The sequence below is a fragment of the Sciurus carolinensis genome, chromosome 7, assembly GCF_902686445.1.
Source record: "Sciurus carolinensis chromosome 7, mSciCar1.2, whole genome shotgun sequence".
NCBI classification, from domain to species: Eukaryota; Metazoa; Chordata; class Mammalia; order Rodentia; family Sciuridae; genus Sciurus; species Sciurus carolinensis.
The window spans coordinates 23460275-23481677 of record NC_062219.1 but is presented as its reverse complement, the minus strand read 5'-3'; the positions used below and the strand labels follow the sequence as shown (position 1 = coordinate 23481677).

General features: G+C 33.6%; 1 protein-coding gene across 2 annotated transcripts in view; it reads left to right on the top strand.

The window, feature by feature from the left end:
• The window catches only part of Vta1 (vesicle trafficking 1), a 73655-nt gene that overhangs the window by 39268 nt on the left and 12984 nt on the right, over window positions 1–21403 (top strand). For both annotated transcript variants that reach the window (XM_047558977.1, XM_047558978.1), the window contains exons 5-7: window positions 2447–2555; window positions 13495–13671; window positions 19114–19194. In XM_047558977.1, the coding sequence (XP_047414933.1) occupies window positions 2447–2555; window positions 13495–13671; window positions 19114–19194 (367 nt within the window). The remainder of the gene's footprint in view (window positions 1–2446; window positions 2556–13494; window positions 13672–19113; window positions 19195–21403) is intronic.

Genomic DNA, 21403 nt, shown 5'->3' with positions numbered 1-21403 from the left:
TTTGGAAATGTGTATATTTATTTAGCAAATACTATGTGCTGAAACCAAGGCCCTGTACTTGGAATAAATAATTGACATAGACTGTGTCTTTCATTAGGTTATTTTCTAAAATATGTTAAATTTGTGTTTGTGGGGGGATACTCTGTAAACACATATAAGTATGTAATTATGAATTGTAATAAATATTGTCATAGAAAAGAGAATTACTGAGGAGTCTTAGATTGGGAAGGTCAGGGGGTAATCTTTTTGAGGAAGTGACATTTGAGCTGATATATGAGAACTACGTTGAGTAAGAGTGAATTAACTTGTGAGGAAAAAAATGAATCAGGCAGAGGAGAGGTGGTGTGAATCTTGACATGTATACAGATAGAAAATGTGTCCTCATAGCTGGTGGTACTGAATGAGTGGGGTACACATTGAGAGTAGATTGGATAGTTAAGAACTATGTAGCATAAATAGACTCTCATAGCCCAAGTTAGGGTTTGTTTTATATTTTAAGTGCATTGGAAAGCCCTGAAGATTGATGGGCAGGTGTTTATATTTTATAAAGACAACCTGAATACTGGGCAAGGAAAATGGTGACAGGGTAGGGCAAGAGTAAATAAAGAGACAGATTAGGGGAATATTGCAGAGAATGTGGGAAGAAGACTAATTCAAGATGTGTTCCAGAAACAAAATCAACTAAATCCCTAGTGAATTAAATGAGGGACTCAGGGAAGGCTTTGGGGGTGGGGGGATAGGAAAAGGTGCTAAGAATAACTCGTTTATTTTTCATTTGAGATAATGAAGTTCCCTGCAAGTAGGAGAGGTTGGGAGAGAATCAGGAGAAAAGTTTTTAGACAAATTAAATTTAGTTGTATATACAACATCCAGTTAGAGATGTCACTTAGTTGGCTATTTGCCAGAAGCAAATTCAGACTAAATACAAACATTTAAGAGTGATAAAGATATCCACAGGAATGAGTGTGGAGAGATAAGAAAATGTACTATATGAGGGCACTTTTCTCTTATCATGTTAAGAAACCTGATTGGTAATGAATAAAGGCAGCCTGGTATGAGATAATAGATGGCAGCTGATGATAAATGGAAACAGTAAACTAAGGGAAGGAGAGTGGTGGGGGAACAGGGGGGAGAGAGAGAGAATGAATAAATATAAATGAACGTACATCATCTGAAGGACTGTGCTGTTTAGCTCAGATAATTATACCAAATAAGGCAGGCCCAGTGTTTTCAGAATTCTCATTAAAAAAAAAAAAAAAAAAAGAAATACAGATTTCTATAACCTTCCTAGTACTATGGAAGGCAACTCATACTTTAAATTCTATGAGAATCATCATGGACTGAACCACTAGTTTGCAATCTCTGCCCCAACAGGGTACCTCAGATTATTGTTTGGATAAAGCATTAAGTAGCCACAGGCAGTAGGAAGAAAACCAGGAGAAACAGTGTCAAAACATCAGGGATAGAGAGTATTTCTCAATAATTGTAATGTTCCGTACTTTAGTGTGCTGGTGATAGGTTTGGTTAAATGATAACTGGAAAGTTTCCATTGAATTTGCCAATGTGGAGTAGGTTATTGGTGACATTAGCAGGAGCGACTTAGTTCCTCTTTCGTGACATACAGGCTGCTGACACATGCGGGCTCCCTGTCATTAAAATGCACCATCACTTTCAAATTCTCTTACTTTTGCGTGACAAGGAAACATGAACTAAACAGAAAAGAAAGAAAGCAAACCCCTTCCCACTAAGTGAACAGAATGGTAAAAATGTGAAGACTTTAAATGTAGGTGTTGCTTTTGGTAAGATTGTTGGTAAAGTAAAACAAAATACAATTAGACTTGGAAGAAGACAGGAATTAACGTATGGAATTTTAGGAAAGAGGCAACTAGCAAGTTCTTAAGCGATGTTTTCAGTTCACCTTACACCACCACAGTGGGGTATTATTTTCCCCTTAGAATTGAGGTGATGAGATTCAGCTATTAGGTATCATGTGACAGCTTAAAAGTTAACTCAACTATTAGTTTAATATATGTTTTAACAACTATGTCATCTTAGTTTTCATGGATTTGTACAGGTCTTGAGTGAAAATAATTTAGTTTGTTGTTACTCTATTTTATATTTAATCTTAAAATTTCATTTAGTTTCTTTCTCTGTTGTGCATAAGAGTTGCAAATTTTGCTGGAAAAACACTGTCATATTTCCCCTGCAGACTTTTTCTGAAATGTGACACCATACAGAAGAACTGGGTTTGGTGAAGATAGCTTTACATAGAGTTTGTCAAGCCCTACACAGTTGGTAGAATCAGCAGTTGGGTGGGTGATCACCAGACTCTTCAGAGGTGTGCCATATAAAAATAAATTTTATCTCAGTATAGGCTATCTTAAATGCTTAATATTTTTACTCTTTTACCATGGTCTAATATTAATATAAAAATACTCTCTTTTAGAATGTGAAACACAGAAAATATGCAAGGTGGAAGGCAACATATATCCATAATTGTTTAAAGAATGGAGAGACACCTCAAGCAGGCCCTGTTGGAATTGAAGAAGATAATGGTATATATTTATTTGTTCTAAGTAAAATGATTTAGTGAGATCATATTTTTTCAGATTATTCAGTGTTCTAGAAAGAAGCAGTATATTTTTTTAATGAGTTCTAGAATCCTTGAAAATCAAGTATAAATATCATAAACTTGGGGATAATGAGAGATTAAGGCCTAACTGCTATAATATCTGTTCACATCAACATAGTGATGTTGCTATCTCCTGTATCATTTTTTTTTGGACCGGGAATTGAACCCAGGGGTGCTTAACCACTGAGCCACAACCCCAGCCCTTTTTGTTTTGTTTTGTCATTTTTGTTTTGAGACAGGGTCTAAGTAAGTTGCTTAGAATCTCGATAAGTTGCTGAGGCTGGCTTTGAACTTTCGATCTCTTGTGTCTCAGCCTCCTGAGCCACTGAGATTACAGGTGTGTGCCACTACACACAGCTTATTTCCTACATCTTAATCAAATTCCATTCCTGCATGGGAAAAGCAATGCACTGATCATTTGTTTCCAGACCAAAAAGAATATTAGCTAATAATTAATAATTAATGTGTTATTTTTTGTGTACATATTTGAATTATTCAGGAGTTAGGGGAGGTAGTAGGTAAGTAATACTTGGTTCAGGAATTACAGAGTATGTGAAAAGTACAAAGGAAATTTCTCCGATCTACCCCTTGCCCCATGTTCCTAAGCCCTACCAAAATTCAAATAAGTAAACATTACTTGTAGTTTTTTGTGTATATTTATAGAGATCAATCAATTTTATGAGTTTATAAGCAGGAATATATATCCTCCCTTTTTTACACAATTAGTAATATATGTAGTGTTTTGCACCTGGTCTTTTTTTTTTTTTTTTAACTTTATAGAGACAGGAAAATTTTTATTACACAATAAGTGGATTTACACAATTTTATTATGAAAAAAATGAAGGTCTTGTTTCACTTGACCTTTCAGATAATATGTGATGAAACAGAAAGGAAAAACATTTTTCACTTTTTTTTTTTAATTGATTAGACTTGCAGGAAATAGACTATTCCAAAAAGAACAACTGCTGTTCTCTGAACTAAGAAAATTCCCAATGATTTTTACATTTTGTTATTCAATTTTCAGCCATCTGTGACAATGATCAAATGCAGGGGTCAATAAACTTTTTCAAAAAGGATCATATAGTAAATATTTTGAACTGTGAACTAGTTTTTTGCAACTGTTTGACTGTACTGCTATTGTATTAAGGCAGCCATAGACAGTATGTAAACAACTGAGCATGGTTGTGTTCCATTAAAACCTTATTTACAAAAACAGGCAACCAGCCATTGGCTAGTTTGCCAACTCCAATATGATTCATCTGCTTATGTCTTACGTTATTATAGATGATTTTATTAAAAGATTGCCTAATGTTGAATGAACTTTTCACCATGCGACAAACTCTACCTGCTTGTGATATTTTAATTTTACTTTTATCATTAAGGAATTTGCATTGACATTTATAACTAAAATTTCTCTATAGTTTTCTTTTTTGTTATTAATGTTATGCTTCTCAAATAAAATTTGAAAATTTCTAGTCTTTTTCTATGCTTTAGAACAGATTAAATAGCTTTTAAATTATTTACTCTTTAAATGCTTTCTAGAAATCCTTTGTGAAAACAACTTGCCCTGGTACTAAAGATGCTCTTTGGCACTAATTTTCCATGCAAATCTGTCTCCATGGCCTTTTTTTTTCCCTCAATCATTTCCCAGTAAATAAATGTGCACTGATAAAATAGGTGGTATTTTACTTCTTTTAGCCCATCTGAATAATTTCTGCATGTTTACAGTCCTTATCAGTTTTCAGTCCTGAGTTGCACTTACTTGTAAGAGGTTGTATGATCCACTGTGAAAATATGAATTATCGTGAGTATTTCTACACATCATTTTAGAATGAGTAGGGGTTCACATAAGCACACAAAACCATGCTGAAATTTTCAGTCATTCAGGAAAAACAAAACCAAAACAAGATACCCAGAGCTAAAATTTTACAGGCTAATAGAATTACCAACAAGGATACTGAATAGCTGAAGCTCTCATAGAAATAGGGAAAGCGTTTGGTACTTTCATAAAAAATTAAACATATACATAGATATAGGCCCGAAAGTCCCACTCCTAGTTATCTGCCCAAGGGAAATGTAAATGTTTTTTCACACAAAGACCTGTATGTAAATGTTTGTAAGAGCTTTATTTGTAACTAAAGAAATCTGGAGATAATCTAGGCGTCATCAGTTTGTAAATAAGTCAAAAAATTGTGGCATATCCTTGCATCAAATTCTGAACAGTTAAAGGCAGTAAACTGCTAATATATGCAACCATGTAGAGTAATCTCAAAAGTCAAACACCATAAGCTACCTGTTATATGATTGTATTTATATAATGTTCTGAAAAAGGCAACACTATAAAGACAGAAATCAGATTAGTGAGCAGTCAAGGAGGAGGGAAGGAGGTTTACTACAAAGTAGCATGGGAAACATTTGGGGGATGATGGGAATATCCTATAATGTAGCCATGGTGATATTTATACACTGTATAAGGTTTCAAACTACCTACAAAGGATGAGTTTCACTATATATAAATTATTGCCTTGATAAGAATTTTTTTAAAAAAATAGGAATTAGGGAAAATCTTTGTTTTATTTATTCAAAGATTTTTAAGAATTTTATAAAGCCAGTCAGTTAAAAACACATACAAATACTACGTGTGAATTATTTTACATCTCTTTAATACAGCATTTGAAGTTAATTTGTTCCTATCTATTCATGAAGTATATCTGTTCTTGCCTAATTCTTAAAGTAATTTTCATATAAAATGTTTCTTCTAGTAATTTTATATAATAAATGCCTCATATTCTTACAGTGCCATAAAACTTTCAAATCATTTTCACATATATTCTCATACTCTCAAAAATTCCTAAGAGCTGGTTCATATTATACCTGTTTTACAGAGGAAATCAGGGTTTCGCATATATTCTTGGCTTGCTTAAGGTCATAGAAGCTCAAAGGAGAGAACCAGAACTTGAGTGTTGGCTGAATGACTCAGGGTCCTGACCATTCTGAAACATGATTAAGTTTTTGGGTTATTCATCATGACAGTAGAAGTTGATTTTTTTAAGTATATTGCCCCAATTTTCTCACTTTCCAATTAATATTTTAAAATGTTTTGCATACTTTCTTCCCTTCATTAATACTGACTATAATCAGAGATGTGTTATACCAGGCCTCGTGTATATTACTTCTAGTTGTCCACAAGAAAAAAATTGAGATTCTTAGATAATCAACAAGACTCACGACTGTCTGATAACACTATATATTACTTACTTTATTTCCTAAACTTACTTTCTGATGTTTTAGTGTGTTTGGACTGCCATAACAAAATCCTGCAGACTTTATGACTTAAACAACCAAAATTTACTTTCAGAGTTCTGGAGACAAGAAAGTCCAAGACCAAGGTCTAACAGGATTGTCTTTGTGATGAGAACTCTCCCTTTGGCTTTCAAATGGCTCTTGCTGTGTCCCCTGCCCCACTCTTCTTCCTCTCATAAGGCCACAGTACTGTCAGATTAGGGCCCTACCTGTGACCTCTTTTGACTTTAATATATTCTAAAGACTTTCTTTCCAGATAGTAATATTGGGTTGACAAGGCTTTACCATGTGAAATTTGGGGTGACACAATTCAGTCCACAGCATTCAATTTCTGGCCCCTTAAATGTCTTTACCACATGCAAAATACATTCATTCTGTACTATCTGTCCCAAGTCTTAACTCATTCCAACATCACCATCTCACCATCTCACAATCAGACAAATGAGAGAGATTGAAGGTACAATTCATCCTAAGGCAGAATTGTTCTCTAGCTGCGAACTGATGAATCTGAACAAGTTATGTGCTTCCAAACTTCAGTGATGGGGCAGTCATAGAATAGGTATCCCCATTCCAAAAAAGAGAAATCAGAAAGAAAAATGGGACAGGTCTTAAGCAAACTTAAAATCTAGCAAAGGTAAATTCCATTAAGGTTTTAAATTTTGAAATAATCCTCTTTAATTCAGTGTTTTGTCCCTCTGGACCCACTGGTGTGGTAGTCCCATCTCTGAGGTTTTGCCTATAAGACTCAAGGCCAAGTGGTGACTCTGAATGGAGGCAGCCTGGCCCATTGAAAGAGATGGTGATAGCCCCACCCTTAAAGAAGGAGAGCACATATTTGCAGCTGGACAGTTCTGTGGTTCAGTTCTATATGATCTAAGGATGACAGCCTTCCTTCATTTTGTCTCTTTCAATCCACTTTAGCCCTAACTAACAATGCTTTTACTGCTGAAATTCCATTTTTACTCCTGGCTTCTGCTTATATAGCTGCTGAAGTCCATGAGTTGTACTCATAGTTTCTTTATTAAATGATTCTTTAGCCACACCCATCATGTTTTTGTAAAACAAGCTTTCTAATTTTTTCAATATGGATAAACTACAAATTTTCCTCAAGTCTCCCAAGTCCTGGTTCCTTTTGGCCTATAAATCCTTTCTTAATTTCCCTCTTTACATTTTATTATAAGTAGTAAGGAGGACCAAGCTTCACTTTCAATATTTGCTAAGAAATCTCCCCTGCCAAATATCCAGTTTCGTCACTAGAACACAATTTAGCCAAGTTTTTTGCCACTATGTAACAAGGATCACCGATATTCTTCATTTCCATCTAAAACCTTACCAGAATTCTGTTTTTGTTTTTGGGTTTTGGTTTTATTTTTGTTCGGTGTGGAACCTGGGATTGAACCCCCAGGGGAACGTTATTTTACCACTGAGCTACATCCCCAGACCTTACTTTTCTTTTTGAGACCTGGTGTCAGTAAGTTACCCAAGCTGGCCTCAAACTTGTGATTCTCCTGCCTGATTTCCAAGTAACTGGTATAATATTCCCCTGTGTCCAGCCAGAATTGCCTTTAACATCCATTACTTTTCATTTGAACTTTAACACTCATAGAACCACTATCCATTACCCACTTCCAAAGCTACTAAACTACCACATTTTTAGATATGTGTTACAGTAGCATCCCACTTTTCACTACCAAAATCTATCTTGATTTGAACTTTTATTATAATATACCATAGACTGGATGACTTCAATAATAGAGATTTGTTTTCTCATGGTTCTAGGGACTAGAATTCCCAGATTAAGATCTAGCAGAGTAAATTTCTGGTCAGTGCTCTTTTCCTCACTTGGTGGTGGCCATCTTCCTGCTATAGCAGAGAAAGAAAGTTTTGTCTATCCCATTCTCTCTATTCCTTCTCTTATAAGGACCCAGTCCCCTGGGACTAAAGCCTCACCCTTATGATTTCATTTTTTATATCTTAATTACCTCCTAAAGACTGTATCCAGATATAGTCACATGGGGGTTAGAGCTTCACATGTGAATAGAAGTTGCACAGTTGATTCTATAACACCCATATAATTTTTTAATGACAGCCATCGAAGTTAGCAGTACCATTGTTTTCTTAGTTAAAACCATTCTTCTTTTCTAAAATCACTTTCCTTTACCTATACAAATCCTGAGGATCTCTAATGACCTGTTTCATTTGAACTTCTATGTAGCCAGTTTTATAAAATCTATTTTAATAAAACAAGTATCTTTATAACTTACAATAATATGATTCGTAGAGTGCTTGCTTGATGTTAGGCACTATGCTAAACACTTATTATCTAAGTTAGTCTTCCTAAATTTGGGTGACGGTTGGTCATCCCTAGTTATTATTGGGGAACTAAGTATTTAAAAAGAATAAATAACTTGCCCAAATTCTAATAATTATTTAATATTGCCACAGTTGAACTCAGATCTTTTTTTTTTTAACCCAAATAAGCACATGCATTTTTTTTTCTTCAACGAGTTTGACATTGAATAACAAGACTTATACATATTCATCTTCTCTGGTGAGCTTTTAAGAAAGCATTTCAGCCAATCATTCAATATAACTGTTAATCCTTCCCTTGAGAAGACAGTATCAACACTATGAGAATTGCTGTGCTTTAGACATGATGCACACCTCCACCTGCCAGGACATACTCTTGTCTTCCATTTTTAGAATTTTTATGTATATTTTCTTTGTTTTGTTCAAGAGACATTTTTTTTTTCCTTTTTAATGTCATTGTGTTGGTATTGGCCAAATACTAGAGATGAATATGCCACAGGTGCTTTCTTACAGAAGCTTATATTCCCATGGGGAATGGTGATAGGTTAATCAGCATTTTTAATAGTAAGAGATAGTGCCTGAACAATGTCTTAGTAGTTAATTGAACTAAAGTCCAGTAATTAGTTGGAAGGGATGCTACACCACCAAAAAGAAGAGCTTCCACAAAATCAGGGAGGCAGATTCATCAAGTGAGAGTACAAGAAAAAAAAAAAAAATTAAAGTAAATTGGAGAAGGAGAGATCTTCTAATTGTGAGACAAAATCCGTGGCTTTGGTAATCCAAATGATAATAATAGCTTGCAGAAGGTCTCAGCCTTGGCAATACAGAGAACAAATACAGTTAAGAGAAGTATAATCAATAGGACTTAAAGACAGTTTAATTCAAGGGAAGAGGGAGGTAATAGCAGATGATTCCTATTTTCCAGCTTAGGTTATTGGAGGCATGGTGATTCCATCTAAGAAATGGCTAATACAGGATGAGTAGGTTTGGTTGAAGAGATTTCTTTTTATTTGTTCTAATTAGTTGTATATGACAATAGGATGCATTTATGCATTTTGATAGATCATACATAAATGGAGTATAATCTCTCATTTTTCTGATTATATATATTAAAAAGACATTGAGACTAAGGTAATTACTACTCAAAGTACTCTTAACTGGCAATTAGCTGTTCTACCAAAGATTTCTGAAGAAAGGGTTGGGATAAAAGTGGAAGTTTGAAGCTCTTATCTCAGAAGCAAGAGGTGTAGTTAAAGTATGATGTGATCTCCCAGGGAGAACTAAGCATGAAATTGGCCAGATTATTTTGTAATATTATGTGTGTACATATATATAACACCAAGTCCCACCATTATATACAACTATAATGCAGCACTAATAAAAAATATAAAATATTTTTAAAAGAAGAGCTAAGCAAAGTTGGAATAGGTCTTCACATGTAGTCATTACATTGAAAACTTCCATTATCTCAGTAGATATAACTTGTACAAATGCATATTTGTAGTAAAAGCAAATATATGTGCTGCATTTATAATTCAAACATTTGATTTGGGAAAATATTTTACCTCTTATATTCTTATGCTTATATTCTTAAATATACCACGAAAATACTTTTATTAAACATATTGTTTGCTTTTTTAGAATGATTTCACAGGTGTCATTTCAGGTGTATCAAAGTTATCAGTTTTGTTTATTAGGTATTCTTTCCATATCACTGGCTTCTCAAACCTTTACATTTTGGTTATTTTGATTTCCTTTGTTCTGGAACAGTCATATGTAGACCTTTTATTGTCGGGGTTTCGGCCGGACCCCTGGCCCTAGGTGTGGCAAGGCTAAGATGGCGCCTGGCAGTGAGCCAGAGCAGTTAACTTTTGCACAAACAACTGACATTATTTTGAGGAAGTTCCAGGGATTGGCTAAGCTCCCTGATGGACAGTACAGGTCCACTATATGCCTGCCTTCGCTGCCTGTATCTGTTAATGCTCTCCCCTCGTGCGAAAATGCTGATTGGTTACAAGTACTGTATATATTGGAGTGTAAGTTCCTAAAAGGGAGGAACAAAGGAAGAACTGAGAGGATGGGGGTGCGCGCAATAAAAGGGCTGAAAAGAACCAGGTGTCGTGTCTCTCTGCGGGCAGGGAGCGCGACATTTTATCACATTTAACTAAGTAGATTACTAAGTGTAGGTAGTTTTTGCTTTGTTTTCCAAAACCTGGCTTAAATGGAAGTTTTAATTTCTATTTTTTATTGTCGTACAAATTTAATGGAGCCTCTGGATAGTAGAAAATTGTGACTTCAGAAATTCTTAAAAGTATATAGAAGAACATTTTTCACTGTTTATTTTCTCAGCTCATTAACTTAAAACAAACTTGGTGTCATAATCAGGCGTTAATTTCACAACATCATATAGTACCTGCTCAGAAATGGCTTAAGACTCTACAAGAGTAAGTTATTAAATCTAAATTTGTATGAGAAAAACTCTTTAAAACTGTTTTGTTCTTTTTTTCAGTATAGTATTATATTCTCTTGTATTTTTTAGCTAACCCTTAGTGTGTTATATTCAACAAAAATCTTAATCTGTTATCCTGAAATTGAATTTCTAATAAAACCAATAGAAAATAATAAATATTATAACTTAATTAATTTAGGTAAAAAACGAGAGCGATGTACTTACTTTTGACAGCAGACTGTATACCCTTTTGCTGTGACATTTGAAAAGACATTATATAAAATTGATGATGTAAAAAATAAAAAATTGAAATCAACTCCTTTTCTGTGGTAACTTTATTTTGATACAATTCAAATTTACCAAAATGTTGTTAGAACAGTACAAATATACCCTTCACCCAGATTTAACATTCTCCAATTCATTCATATTCTGTCCCTCTCCCTTTTTCTTACTTCGTTCTTCCAACACACACGCAAAGATCAGATTGTTTTTTAATTATACACACACACACACACACACACACACATGCGTGTGTGTGTGTACATGTATACGATTTTAAAACATAACCTGGTATCGTAATGTTGTGTTAACATCGTAACTTTTAGCAGTTTGGCCTCAGAAATGGCCCTTTCAACAGTTAACCTCAAAACAGTGTCTAATCCATTTGTATTTAATGTAAGTGCTACAGCCTAGGTGCTTTCGGCCTGTTTTCCATGTGTTTTCTTAGTCTTATCTATTTTTATTTCCATCTTATGGTTTTCTTTCCTCTAGAGTTATCCTCTTCCATTCATTTTGGCCATGTTTTTCTTTATGACTTTCATCATATTTATAATAGCTGACAATGTTCTTTTCTGCAAATTTCTTAGCTGAGATCTTTCTGTAAACACTTTTCTTCTGATTCTATTCACATTGTCCTTTCTTCACACAAACAATTTTTATTGCCAATAGCATGTTGTAGCTCTTCTGCAGCCTGTTATCTTCCTCTGTAAAATCTTGTTTCTTGTTCTAACAAGTAATGTGCCTTAACTCAAACTTTGTACCTCTTTCTGCTATTAGTTGTTGCTTTCTATAAGGATTCCTCAATTCCTCCATAAGTGTGTATTTGTAATTCAGGGCTATGCAGATATCTACTTGGAGTTTATGTTTTATTTGTTCTTTTTAGATATACATGACAGTAGAGTATATTTTGACATATTATACATGCATGGAACATAACTTATTTTAATTAGGATCCCATTCCTGTGGTTGTACATGATGTGGAGTTTCACTGATAGTGTATTCATATATGAACATAGGAGACTTGTGTCCAATTCATTCTTCTATCTTTCCTATTCCTATTCCCCTTCCCTTCCCTTCCCTTTATTCCCCTTTGTCTAATCCAACAAACTTCTGTTCTTCCCTGCCCCCACTTCTATCAGAGAAAAGAGTCAAACTTTGGGTTTTGGGGATTGACATATTTCACTTAGCATGATAGTCTCCAGATCCATCCATTTATTGGCAAAAGTCATAGACATTCTTTTTTATGAATGAGTAATAGTCCATTGGTATATGTACCACATTTTCTTTATCCCTGTATTTATTGAAGGGCACCTAGCTTAGCTATTGTGAATTGAGCTGCTGTAAACTTTGACGTGGTTGCATCACCATAGTATGCTGATTTTAACTCCTTTGGATATATACTGAAGAGTGGGATAACTGGGTCAAATGGTGTTACCATTCCAGGAATCTCCCTACTGCTTTCCAGAGTTGGTTGCACCAATTGCAGTTCCATCAGCAATGTATGAATATACCTTTTTCCCCACATCCTTGCCAACATTTATTGTTACTTGTATTCTTGGTACTTGCCATTCTGACTGGAGTGAGGTGGAAACTCAGTGTAATTTTAATTTGCATTTCTCTTAATTCCTAGAGAGGTTGGACATTTTTTCATATATTTGTTGACCATTCGAATTTCTTCTATGAAATGCCTATTCAGTTCTTTTGTCCATTTATTGATTGGGTTATTTGTTTTTTAAGTGGTGCTGGGAAAACTGGAAATTCATATGTAGTAGAAAGAAGTTTAACCCTTATCTCTCATCGTGCACAAAACTGAACTCAAAGTGGATCAAGGAGCGAGGCATTAAACCAGAGACCCTGAGCCTACTAGAAGATAAAGTAGACCCAAATCTTCATCATGTTGGTCTGGGAACCAGCTTCCCCAAGAAGACCCCTAAAGCACAAGTAGTAAAATCAATAATCATATAAATGGGATGTTATAAAACCAAAAAGTTTCTCCACAGCAAAGGAAACAAACAAGAGCGTGAAGGGAGAGCCTATAAAATGGGAGGAAATCTTTGCCACCTGCACTTCAGATAGAGCATTAATCTCCAGGATATGTAATTGTCACATTAAGTGTACTCTGACAATTTAATTTTCTCAGATTAAATAGCTAATACACAGAAAGTACTGAGAAAAAGGCATTTCTCAGAAAAGAGAATTCATATTGGATAACATAAATATGACATTTTTGGTCAAAAATGTCCCTGATTTTTCATAAGTAAGTTTATTTTAAAGAAAAATATGCTATGTATAAAAAAATTATGACATTATTGAGCATTAAACTGAAAAAAGTTATAATATTGTTGGGCATAATTAATTTTTGTAAGAAGATTTAAAAATTAAAATAATTATTTCAAGAGAAAGAGCCTACCTATCAGTTGCCTTAAATAGAATTGCATATGAAGATTTCCTTTTGTCTTGTGTGTATAGCATTTTTATTTCAAACTGCCTACTTTAACCTTATGTATGTATTACATAATAGATGTTGAGGAAAATGAAGATGCTGGAGCATCCTCCCTGCCCACCCAACCACCTCAGCCATCATCCTCGTCAACTTATGACCCAACCAGCATGCCATCAGGTGGCTATTCCGGAATACAGATTCCTCCAGGTGCACATGCTCCAGCAAATACACCTGCAGAAGTGCCTCACAGCACAGGTAGGAAATCAAAACTCAGCTTTTTAATTCCCCTTTCATAAATAAGAACTGCATTTATCATATTTGTACCCCATATTGATGGTCATAAAGTACTAAAGTTCCATGCGAACCCATAAAAGCATTAAATTATTTTCATAGTTTTGATATGTATTATAATCTACTTTTTTTGAGCAGTGACAAGTGTTGGTTACTGCTAACTTTATGATTTATTAAAAAGAGTAGTTTCTGTACTTTTTGTGGTTGTTGCTGTTTTTATTAACTTCCCTTTCTTTCTCTTCCACTGTTGTTTAAGAATAGCACTGAAAGGAGTGGGGATTCTTATAGGAGATGTCAGGGTCACACTGTGATAGCAAAATTACAACCCTGGTTCTGCACTCCATGAGGAAATTATCAGAGATGGAGAGCAGGCTTTGAGCAGGCACAAAATCTTAGTAGCAGTGAATTCACAGGAGAAAAATCACAGGTTTTTGGTTTTTATTTTCTTTTTTAACATTACAAATGTGTAACCTGAAAAAAAAAAATCAGGTATCTATGATCTTTGAATAAATCAGTATTCTGTGTACATTTTTATTGAAACACTTATCTGCAGTAATAGGTCAGTGTCAGTGAATATACTTTCACAAAGTTGAAGATACATTCCCATTTACTTGTGTTTTTGACAGAGTATCACCCTTAATCCCAAATTAAAAACTATGTGTGACCTTACTTCTTATATTCAATTGATTTTTATTTTTTTTCCAAGAATTATTCTTAATTTTTTTCATTTGTCTCAGCTTAAGAATGATCTATGGTATGACACTATGCCACATTTACAAGATGTTTAATAAAATAAAAGTTACCCTTTGAGTTGTAGAAGCAATTACAATTAATCTTTTTTTTTTCCTATTTTAAATCTTTCAACCTTGTATTTTTTGCAGTATTGCTAATTTTTTAAAATGTCTTTAAAATGATTGATGAAATTGATCATCATATCCCTGATCTCTTTGTGTCATCATTTGGTATATTTTACCCTAACTTTTCAGCTTTATTGGTCTGTGTTATGACTTAATAAAATAATTTGAATTTATTTTGTAAGTAAAATTTTATGGAACACTGTTGTAAATATTTTGTTATCTTATAGAAACATTCAGTATTTTGACTGTAGAATAGGTAAGCAAAACCAGCTATATCAGTGTATTTGCCTTTTGTGAATACTGTTTGAAAGGTACTTCAAAATTAAACACTAATCAAGAGTTCCAGTCATTCTTGTAGAGGAATGAAGTAGGAATACAGTGCTTTTTGTGTCAAGTAGTATTTGTTATTAGTTTCTACCCCTTCCTAAACCACCAACACATGTTTTTCAGCTTCCTTCAACCTAGGTTTTTCTTCTTTCCAAAATGAAATTAATAATACTTCTCATACATATTTTAATTATTAAAAGGGGAAAGTATTAAATTGACTACTATTAGGCCTAACACAAAACTCAGCAATCAACAAATTGGCTTCCTTTCTTTCTTCTTTTCCCCTTTTCTTCCTATTTCTGTGCCAGAGATACAGGGCATTAATACTATGTTAATGAACATTGGAAATAATTTTATGAATCAGCAGAAGTGTCACATCTTGGGCACAGGATATTAAACTTACATCCAAGGGACATTGCTTTAGACAATATATTTTGGGGCAGAACTCTAGTAAAGTCACATACATATGTGGTGTACATATAGATTTATTCTATGTATATGTGAGAGAAAAATCTTACTGTTAGTAGAAGGGCTATATTAAGTTGCTCTGTATGGAATTGCTATTTTTGTATTACAAAAATGATAAAATATTGGTAGTTTCGTGTAATTAAACCAATAGACACTGTCTGTTGATTATAATATTCATGTTGTAAAGATGGGAATTAGGAGGTGGTGTTCTATTAGGAAATTTTCTAGCATAGACACTTCATTCTGAACTGGTTAACTCAGGCATAAGGTGCCTTTTATTTTGGATTGATCTTTTTGCTCTCCACCCACCTCTACCCCCCTATTCTGTCTTTTGGTCCTCAGTAGAGAGAATAAAATTTAAAACCTTCAAACTTTTACAGAATAAAGTTCTATCTTATTTTATAAATTCATATAAACTGCATTTAAAACAAATCTGCCAGTGACATAGGCAAAATTTGAAGCCAAACCTCTATGACTTCATGATTTTACAACCTCCTTTCTGTATCCTTTTCTCTGAAGAACTAAAATGCTGTCAAATCCAAACCTAACTTTTCTAATAGTAAAGGGAACTTAAAAAAGTTTTTTTTTTTTTTAAATACTGGTTTGAGATAGGAAATCTCCTAGTCCCAGATTTTTTTTTCTATTATACTCGAAACATTTTGAAAATCAGTTTATAGTTGTCTAATAAAAAACAGAATAAAGTTTTTAGTTTATAAATATAGCAGATGTTTCCCCTCTTATTCACTTTAGGAGTGATTTACTTTCTCTCATATAAAGGTCCAGGATGCACTTTTATCAAAGGGAAATCCTTAAGATAGCTGAAAAGAATAGTATGTACTAATTTACAGTTTTTAGTTCTTCCACAAAAAAACCAAAGGGGTGTAAGGAGGGCAGGGATGGTGATTGTTTAAAAGGCACAGTGTGCCTTTAACCACTCATAAACTTCACATTGTTGAAAACTCTAATCTTTTTTTTTTTCTTGAAGCATATGCTTCTTACAGTCTATAAATATTATAGAAGCTCTTAGTAGAATATTTAATTAGATGAACTAATAGAACATGTTTTAATTAGTGCTAGGCTTTTTGTTGTAAATGTAGCTCACCTCATCTGTAGAAAAGCTGAGCTGTGTTGTGGTAGTGCTCATGTCAGAAGTACTGAGTTTGTTTTCTCTGAGGCTTTTTTTGTTTTGTTTTTTCCTTTCTCTCTGCCTCTCTGAATTCCTCTTACAGGGTTTTATTTAGTTTGGGTTTTTGGATTGTCTCTTCTAGTTTTCTAACCCAACAGCCATGCCTCCCTTTTCAGAATCCCCACAGTTTAGGCAGTAAAGGAATTCAGTGCTTACCTAGAAATCTTTTAATATTCAATTTTTTAAATGTACTAAACCCATCTAATGTGCTGTATAACCCTCTACTTAAAAATTAATCTGAAGTTATTTGATAACATTTTTTACTAAATAGTTAAAGGAAGAAATCTCCCACCTGATTCTGCTTTCTCCCAAGACTGCTTTAGGGTCACATCATTCCTTGCAGTCTAGAGAGTTACAACCAGTTTGTGAATTATGCATAAGACCTGTCCAAATCAAGAAAGGAGAAATAACTAGATTTCAGTAAATAACTCAGTAAATAGCTAAATAATCTCAGTAAATAACTAAATAACATAAACTAAAAAACACTTTAATAACTTAACAGGTATTTACAAGATTTGTTGAACCAGTTACTCTGGGCCCCAGAGGGAACATGCCAATGATGGCTGCCAAGAGGACAAGCCTGGCCTCTGTGCTTCAAGATGAACAGGAAGTGGCATCTTTATGCTGCCTGATGCATGTTAAGGGGTCTGTGTTGTCAGTTCAAGTCTTAGTTGAATGACATTCTTTAATAACATGCAGACTTTTTTAATATTGTTCAAATGAAATTATACTATATAACTAAACATTTCCGCCCTGTGAATTCTGTTTGGTTCTTAATAGTGACTATTTATTTAGTCATATGGAAGTTATTCAAATAAGTTAAAAAGTTAGAGCAGGAGCCCAACCAAATTATATACCTTTTCCAAAATGCATTTTCTTGGAGAATTTTAATTTAGGAAAAAAAATACAAATTTTTCTATAAGTATACACAAACACACACACACACACACACACACACAATTTTATAAGAATATTCACCATAGCATTATCTGTAGTAGCAAACATTGGAAACAAGTTGAATGTTTATCAGTAATGGATTACTTTATAAATTAGGGTACATGGATAGAATGGAACACTGTGTAGCCATTAAAAAGAACAGGGAAGATTTATATATATTTATGTATACTTACTAAGCCATATTAAGAGGAAAATACAAAGATGAGTATAGTATACAGAACATACTACCATTTGCAAAACACACACACACACACCATATGCCTTCTTGATAGAGAAAGGAGTGTGTTTAGAGACAAATAAAATTGTTTAGAGAATTTTATTTAGGCAGGATCACAGATTTCTTAGCAAAGAATAGCAATAGTAAATGTATTGATAGGTTAGACTAGATATGGAAAGATGCCCTCAAAACTGGTAATAGCCCTAAAGTGTCTAGGAAATGAGAGGTAGGTTTTAACATGTTATCTTTTTTGTGCTATTTAAAATTTGTACTTGGCCTTTTGTCTATACCCCCTTGCATTTAAAAAGTTTTTGTTAACCCTGTTTTTATTTAAAAAGTCAGATTTTTATGATATTTAATGCTTCCAAAGGCTAAGTAATGAAGCCATTTTGTCCTAAAACAAAATAAATGAAGTAAAATAGTCTATATTTAAATCATTTTCCCCCTATTTTAGACATAAGAAGATCCTTCAAAGTCAAAACTTTATACCAAGAATACTGTGGTCATAGAACATCAGCCAGCCTTTATGAAACCATCATTCTAGAACTTAAACAGCATATGTATTTGTGTCCTTAGAAAGTTTTCTCTTTATCTTCTGCTTTTCCTCTGTTCTCATTTTCTTATCCCAATATTTTTACCACTTCACCCTTACTACCAATTGCCCATTTCACTAATTTATCTAAATATAAGTTATTTCAGTTTGGAGCAAATGAATCTTATTTTGAGAGATTGGTTGAACTTTTCTTCTTCATTTACTTGTCCTGCTGATTGAATCATTTAAGGTATTTTTTTTTTTTTTTGGACAGTTTTAACACTTTGAGTTATTTTTTTAGGTAAGAATCTTCAATTCTGATATTTTTTAGGCTTAATACTAGTTGCTCATTGACTCACAGTTTTGACAGGTTTTAACAGGAAGACAAAATTTATTAGATCTAATAAAAATACCATCTTAAAAACATGGTAACTGGAAAATTTGAAGTGTATAATTTGTAATTTAATGTGAATTGGTGAATAGGGACTCATCTGAAGTTAAACCAAATCATCATTATGTCCCACCTTGTCCCCAAACTTATTTAATTGGCTAAAAAATTTAAAGGTAGGTAGGGAGTCTCTGGTTAGCTTCAATTGAGAAGCACGTTGAAGAATCATACATGACAGACAAAATATACATTAGGAAATGTGTAGCCAACACTTGCAAGTAAAAATGTATTTTCCTACATATTTTCTCTACTAACCTCTAACATCAAGTAAGTACAAATTAGAATCTGTCGAGGTTTTAAGAAAATACCTAAGTGAAGTAATAAAATTTCCTCCATTTTCTTTTAGGTTCTTTCCTAACATATAATTTAAGAGGTGTAATACTTTATACCCATTTGTTATTTTCTGATTTGCAGGTGTAACAAGTAATACTATTCAGCCTGCTCCACAGACTATTCCGGCCATTGATCCTGCACTGTTTAGTACAATTTCCCAGGGTAAGTCAGTTGACTATTTTCTGAGCTTTGTTGTCTTTCCGATTTGGGGTTGTTATTTTGTAATATTACCTTGAGAGTACCATATATTTAAGTGTTCACATTTAAATTCAAACATCAAAATAATTCTAAACAAATTTCTTTGAATTCCTGTGTTCACTAGATTTCTCACAAGAACCAAGATGATTTCATATTATTAAAAATACCTAACTTCCGAAGTGTTCCCTTTCATTGAAGTTCTTTTTTTCATAGATTACTAGATATAGTGACAGAAACATCTGGACAAAGCTACCATAGAGGTTTATGCTAAATTAGTTTGTTTCCATAGAGGTTTATGCTAAATTAGTTTGTTTCAAGATTACTGTGTATTGTGATTGTTCTTCATTATCTGCACTGCGTTATTAGATTATATAAAGGAATCGGGCTGACCATTATTGAAAATAAAAATCTTTGAGGTTAATTATTTTGTTTGGTTAGTTAGTTAGTTAGTTGGTTGGTTTAAGGCTGGGTGATTGGTTTGTTTGTTGATTATAATCTTTCCTGTTTTTCTGACTGTCCCCATTTTTTATCTCAAGTCAGATGTTGAATTTATTTTGGACTTCCTCATTCGGAGTTTGTTTTCTTCATATGTCTGATGAGATTTAGTCTTTTTCTATCTAGAGTGAAGATCTTGATTGACTTTTTTTTTTTTAGTAGCTGTTATTCATTTTTCTCTGACATTATGTATACAGATATATTTTGCTGTTTATTTTTATGTTCTCCCTGTATGAGTTGGAACTGACCATTAAGCCTACCTGCCTTTCAGCTATTGAGGGAGGAGAGTCTTTAAGGAAGGTGTGGGACGGGGTTAGATACCACACCTTATCAGTCCTAGCACTGTCCAAGAAGTTTATTCCGTGATTTTAGGAAGGCGTTCTATTATCTTTTTTACCTAGGAGTAAAAGTAAGAGTCAAGAAGCTACTGGAGGTAAAGGTTTGTATAATGAGGAAGAAGGATATGACGTCAGTGTAGTATTTTCTTGGGAGACTCTCAGTAAAGACCCCGTCATCACCCTTCTTACTCTGCCTAGACCCTTTCCAAACTCTCTCTAGATAGGATCTATCTATAGATATATATTCTGAGTTGAGCTTTTTTCTACTCTTTTATCTAACAATGTGCATCTACTTCTACTTAAATTTCTGCTTTTCTAGAAATTTCTTTAAATCTAATCTCAGTCACCCTTTTCAGTTCTGCTCTACTCTTTCTTTTCAATTTTATGGATTTATTTCCTTTTATATTATCTTATTTTATTGTGATTTCAGGGGGAACATTAGTCAATTATAGAATCAGAGCTTAAGAATTCTTTACCCAGCCAAACTGTCAGTTAGATGTAAGCACAATGAACCTACCCTGTGTTGATAATGTGATCATATTGTCAAGTACCAGGAACTTACTTTACTATATGTTTAGATGTAGTATATTTTGTACACTCTATTTTATATTAAGATGTAGTATATTATATATTGTTTACTATACTTTTAGATGTAGTATATTGTTTACTTATGTTTAAGTGGCTACGTAAAATTTGTTCTGTTTTTCCAATTTTATTCAGAAGCAGATTAATTATAGGACTTAAAATTAAGAGCTACAGTGAATTTTAAATACCGGAAGTCCTAGTTTTAAGAGCATTTATATGTGTCTTAAAAGAATGACAATGTTTAGGTAAAAAGAGTAGATAAGGAACCTGTTGTAACCTGGCTCATTACCCAGGAGCATAGTGGAAGATATTTACTTGTTAGGAGACAAATAGCCTACCCAGCTAATACTATATGCCTCTGATAATCTTGGTTTCCAGGTTTCCTTCTATAGTCCCAACCACCTTGTAAATCTGAAGTCTGATGTAAAGAAGGCAGAAAGAAAAATAAGCAAATAGATCAGTGAAACAAAATAGCTAAAACAGAAATTAAGTAACATAGTATGGGAATTAAACTCATGCTAAAGTATTTTTATCATTGTGACAAGAATATGTATTTAAAAGCAACATTAAAACAATTGGCTAGGACTGGGGTTGTGGCTCAGTGGTAGAGCACTTGCCTAGCATGTGTAAGGCACTGGGTTCAATCCTCAGCACTGCATATAAATAAATAAATAAAACAAAGGTCCATCAACAACTTAAAAAATTGACTGCTTGTCTCACAATTTAGTTGTGTCTAACAGGTTTGATAGATGAAA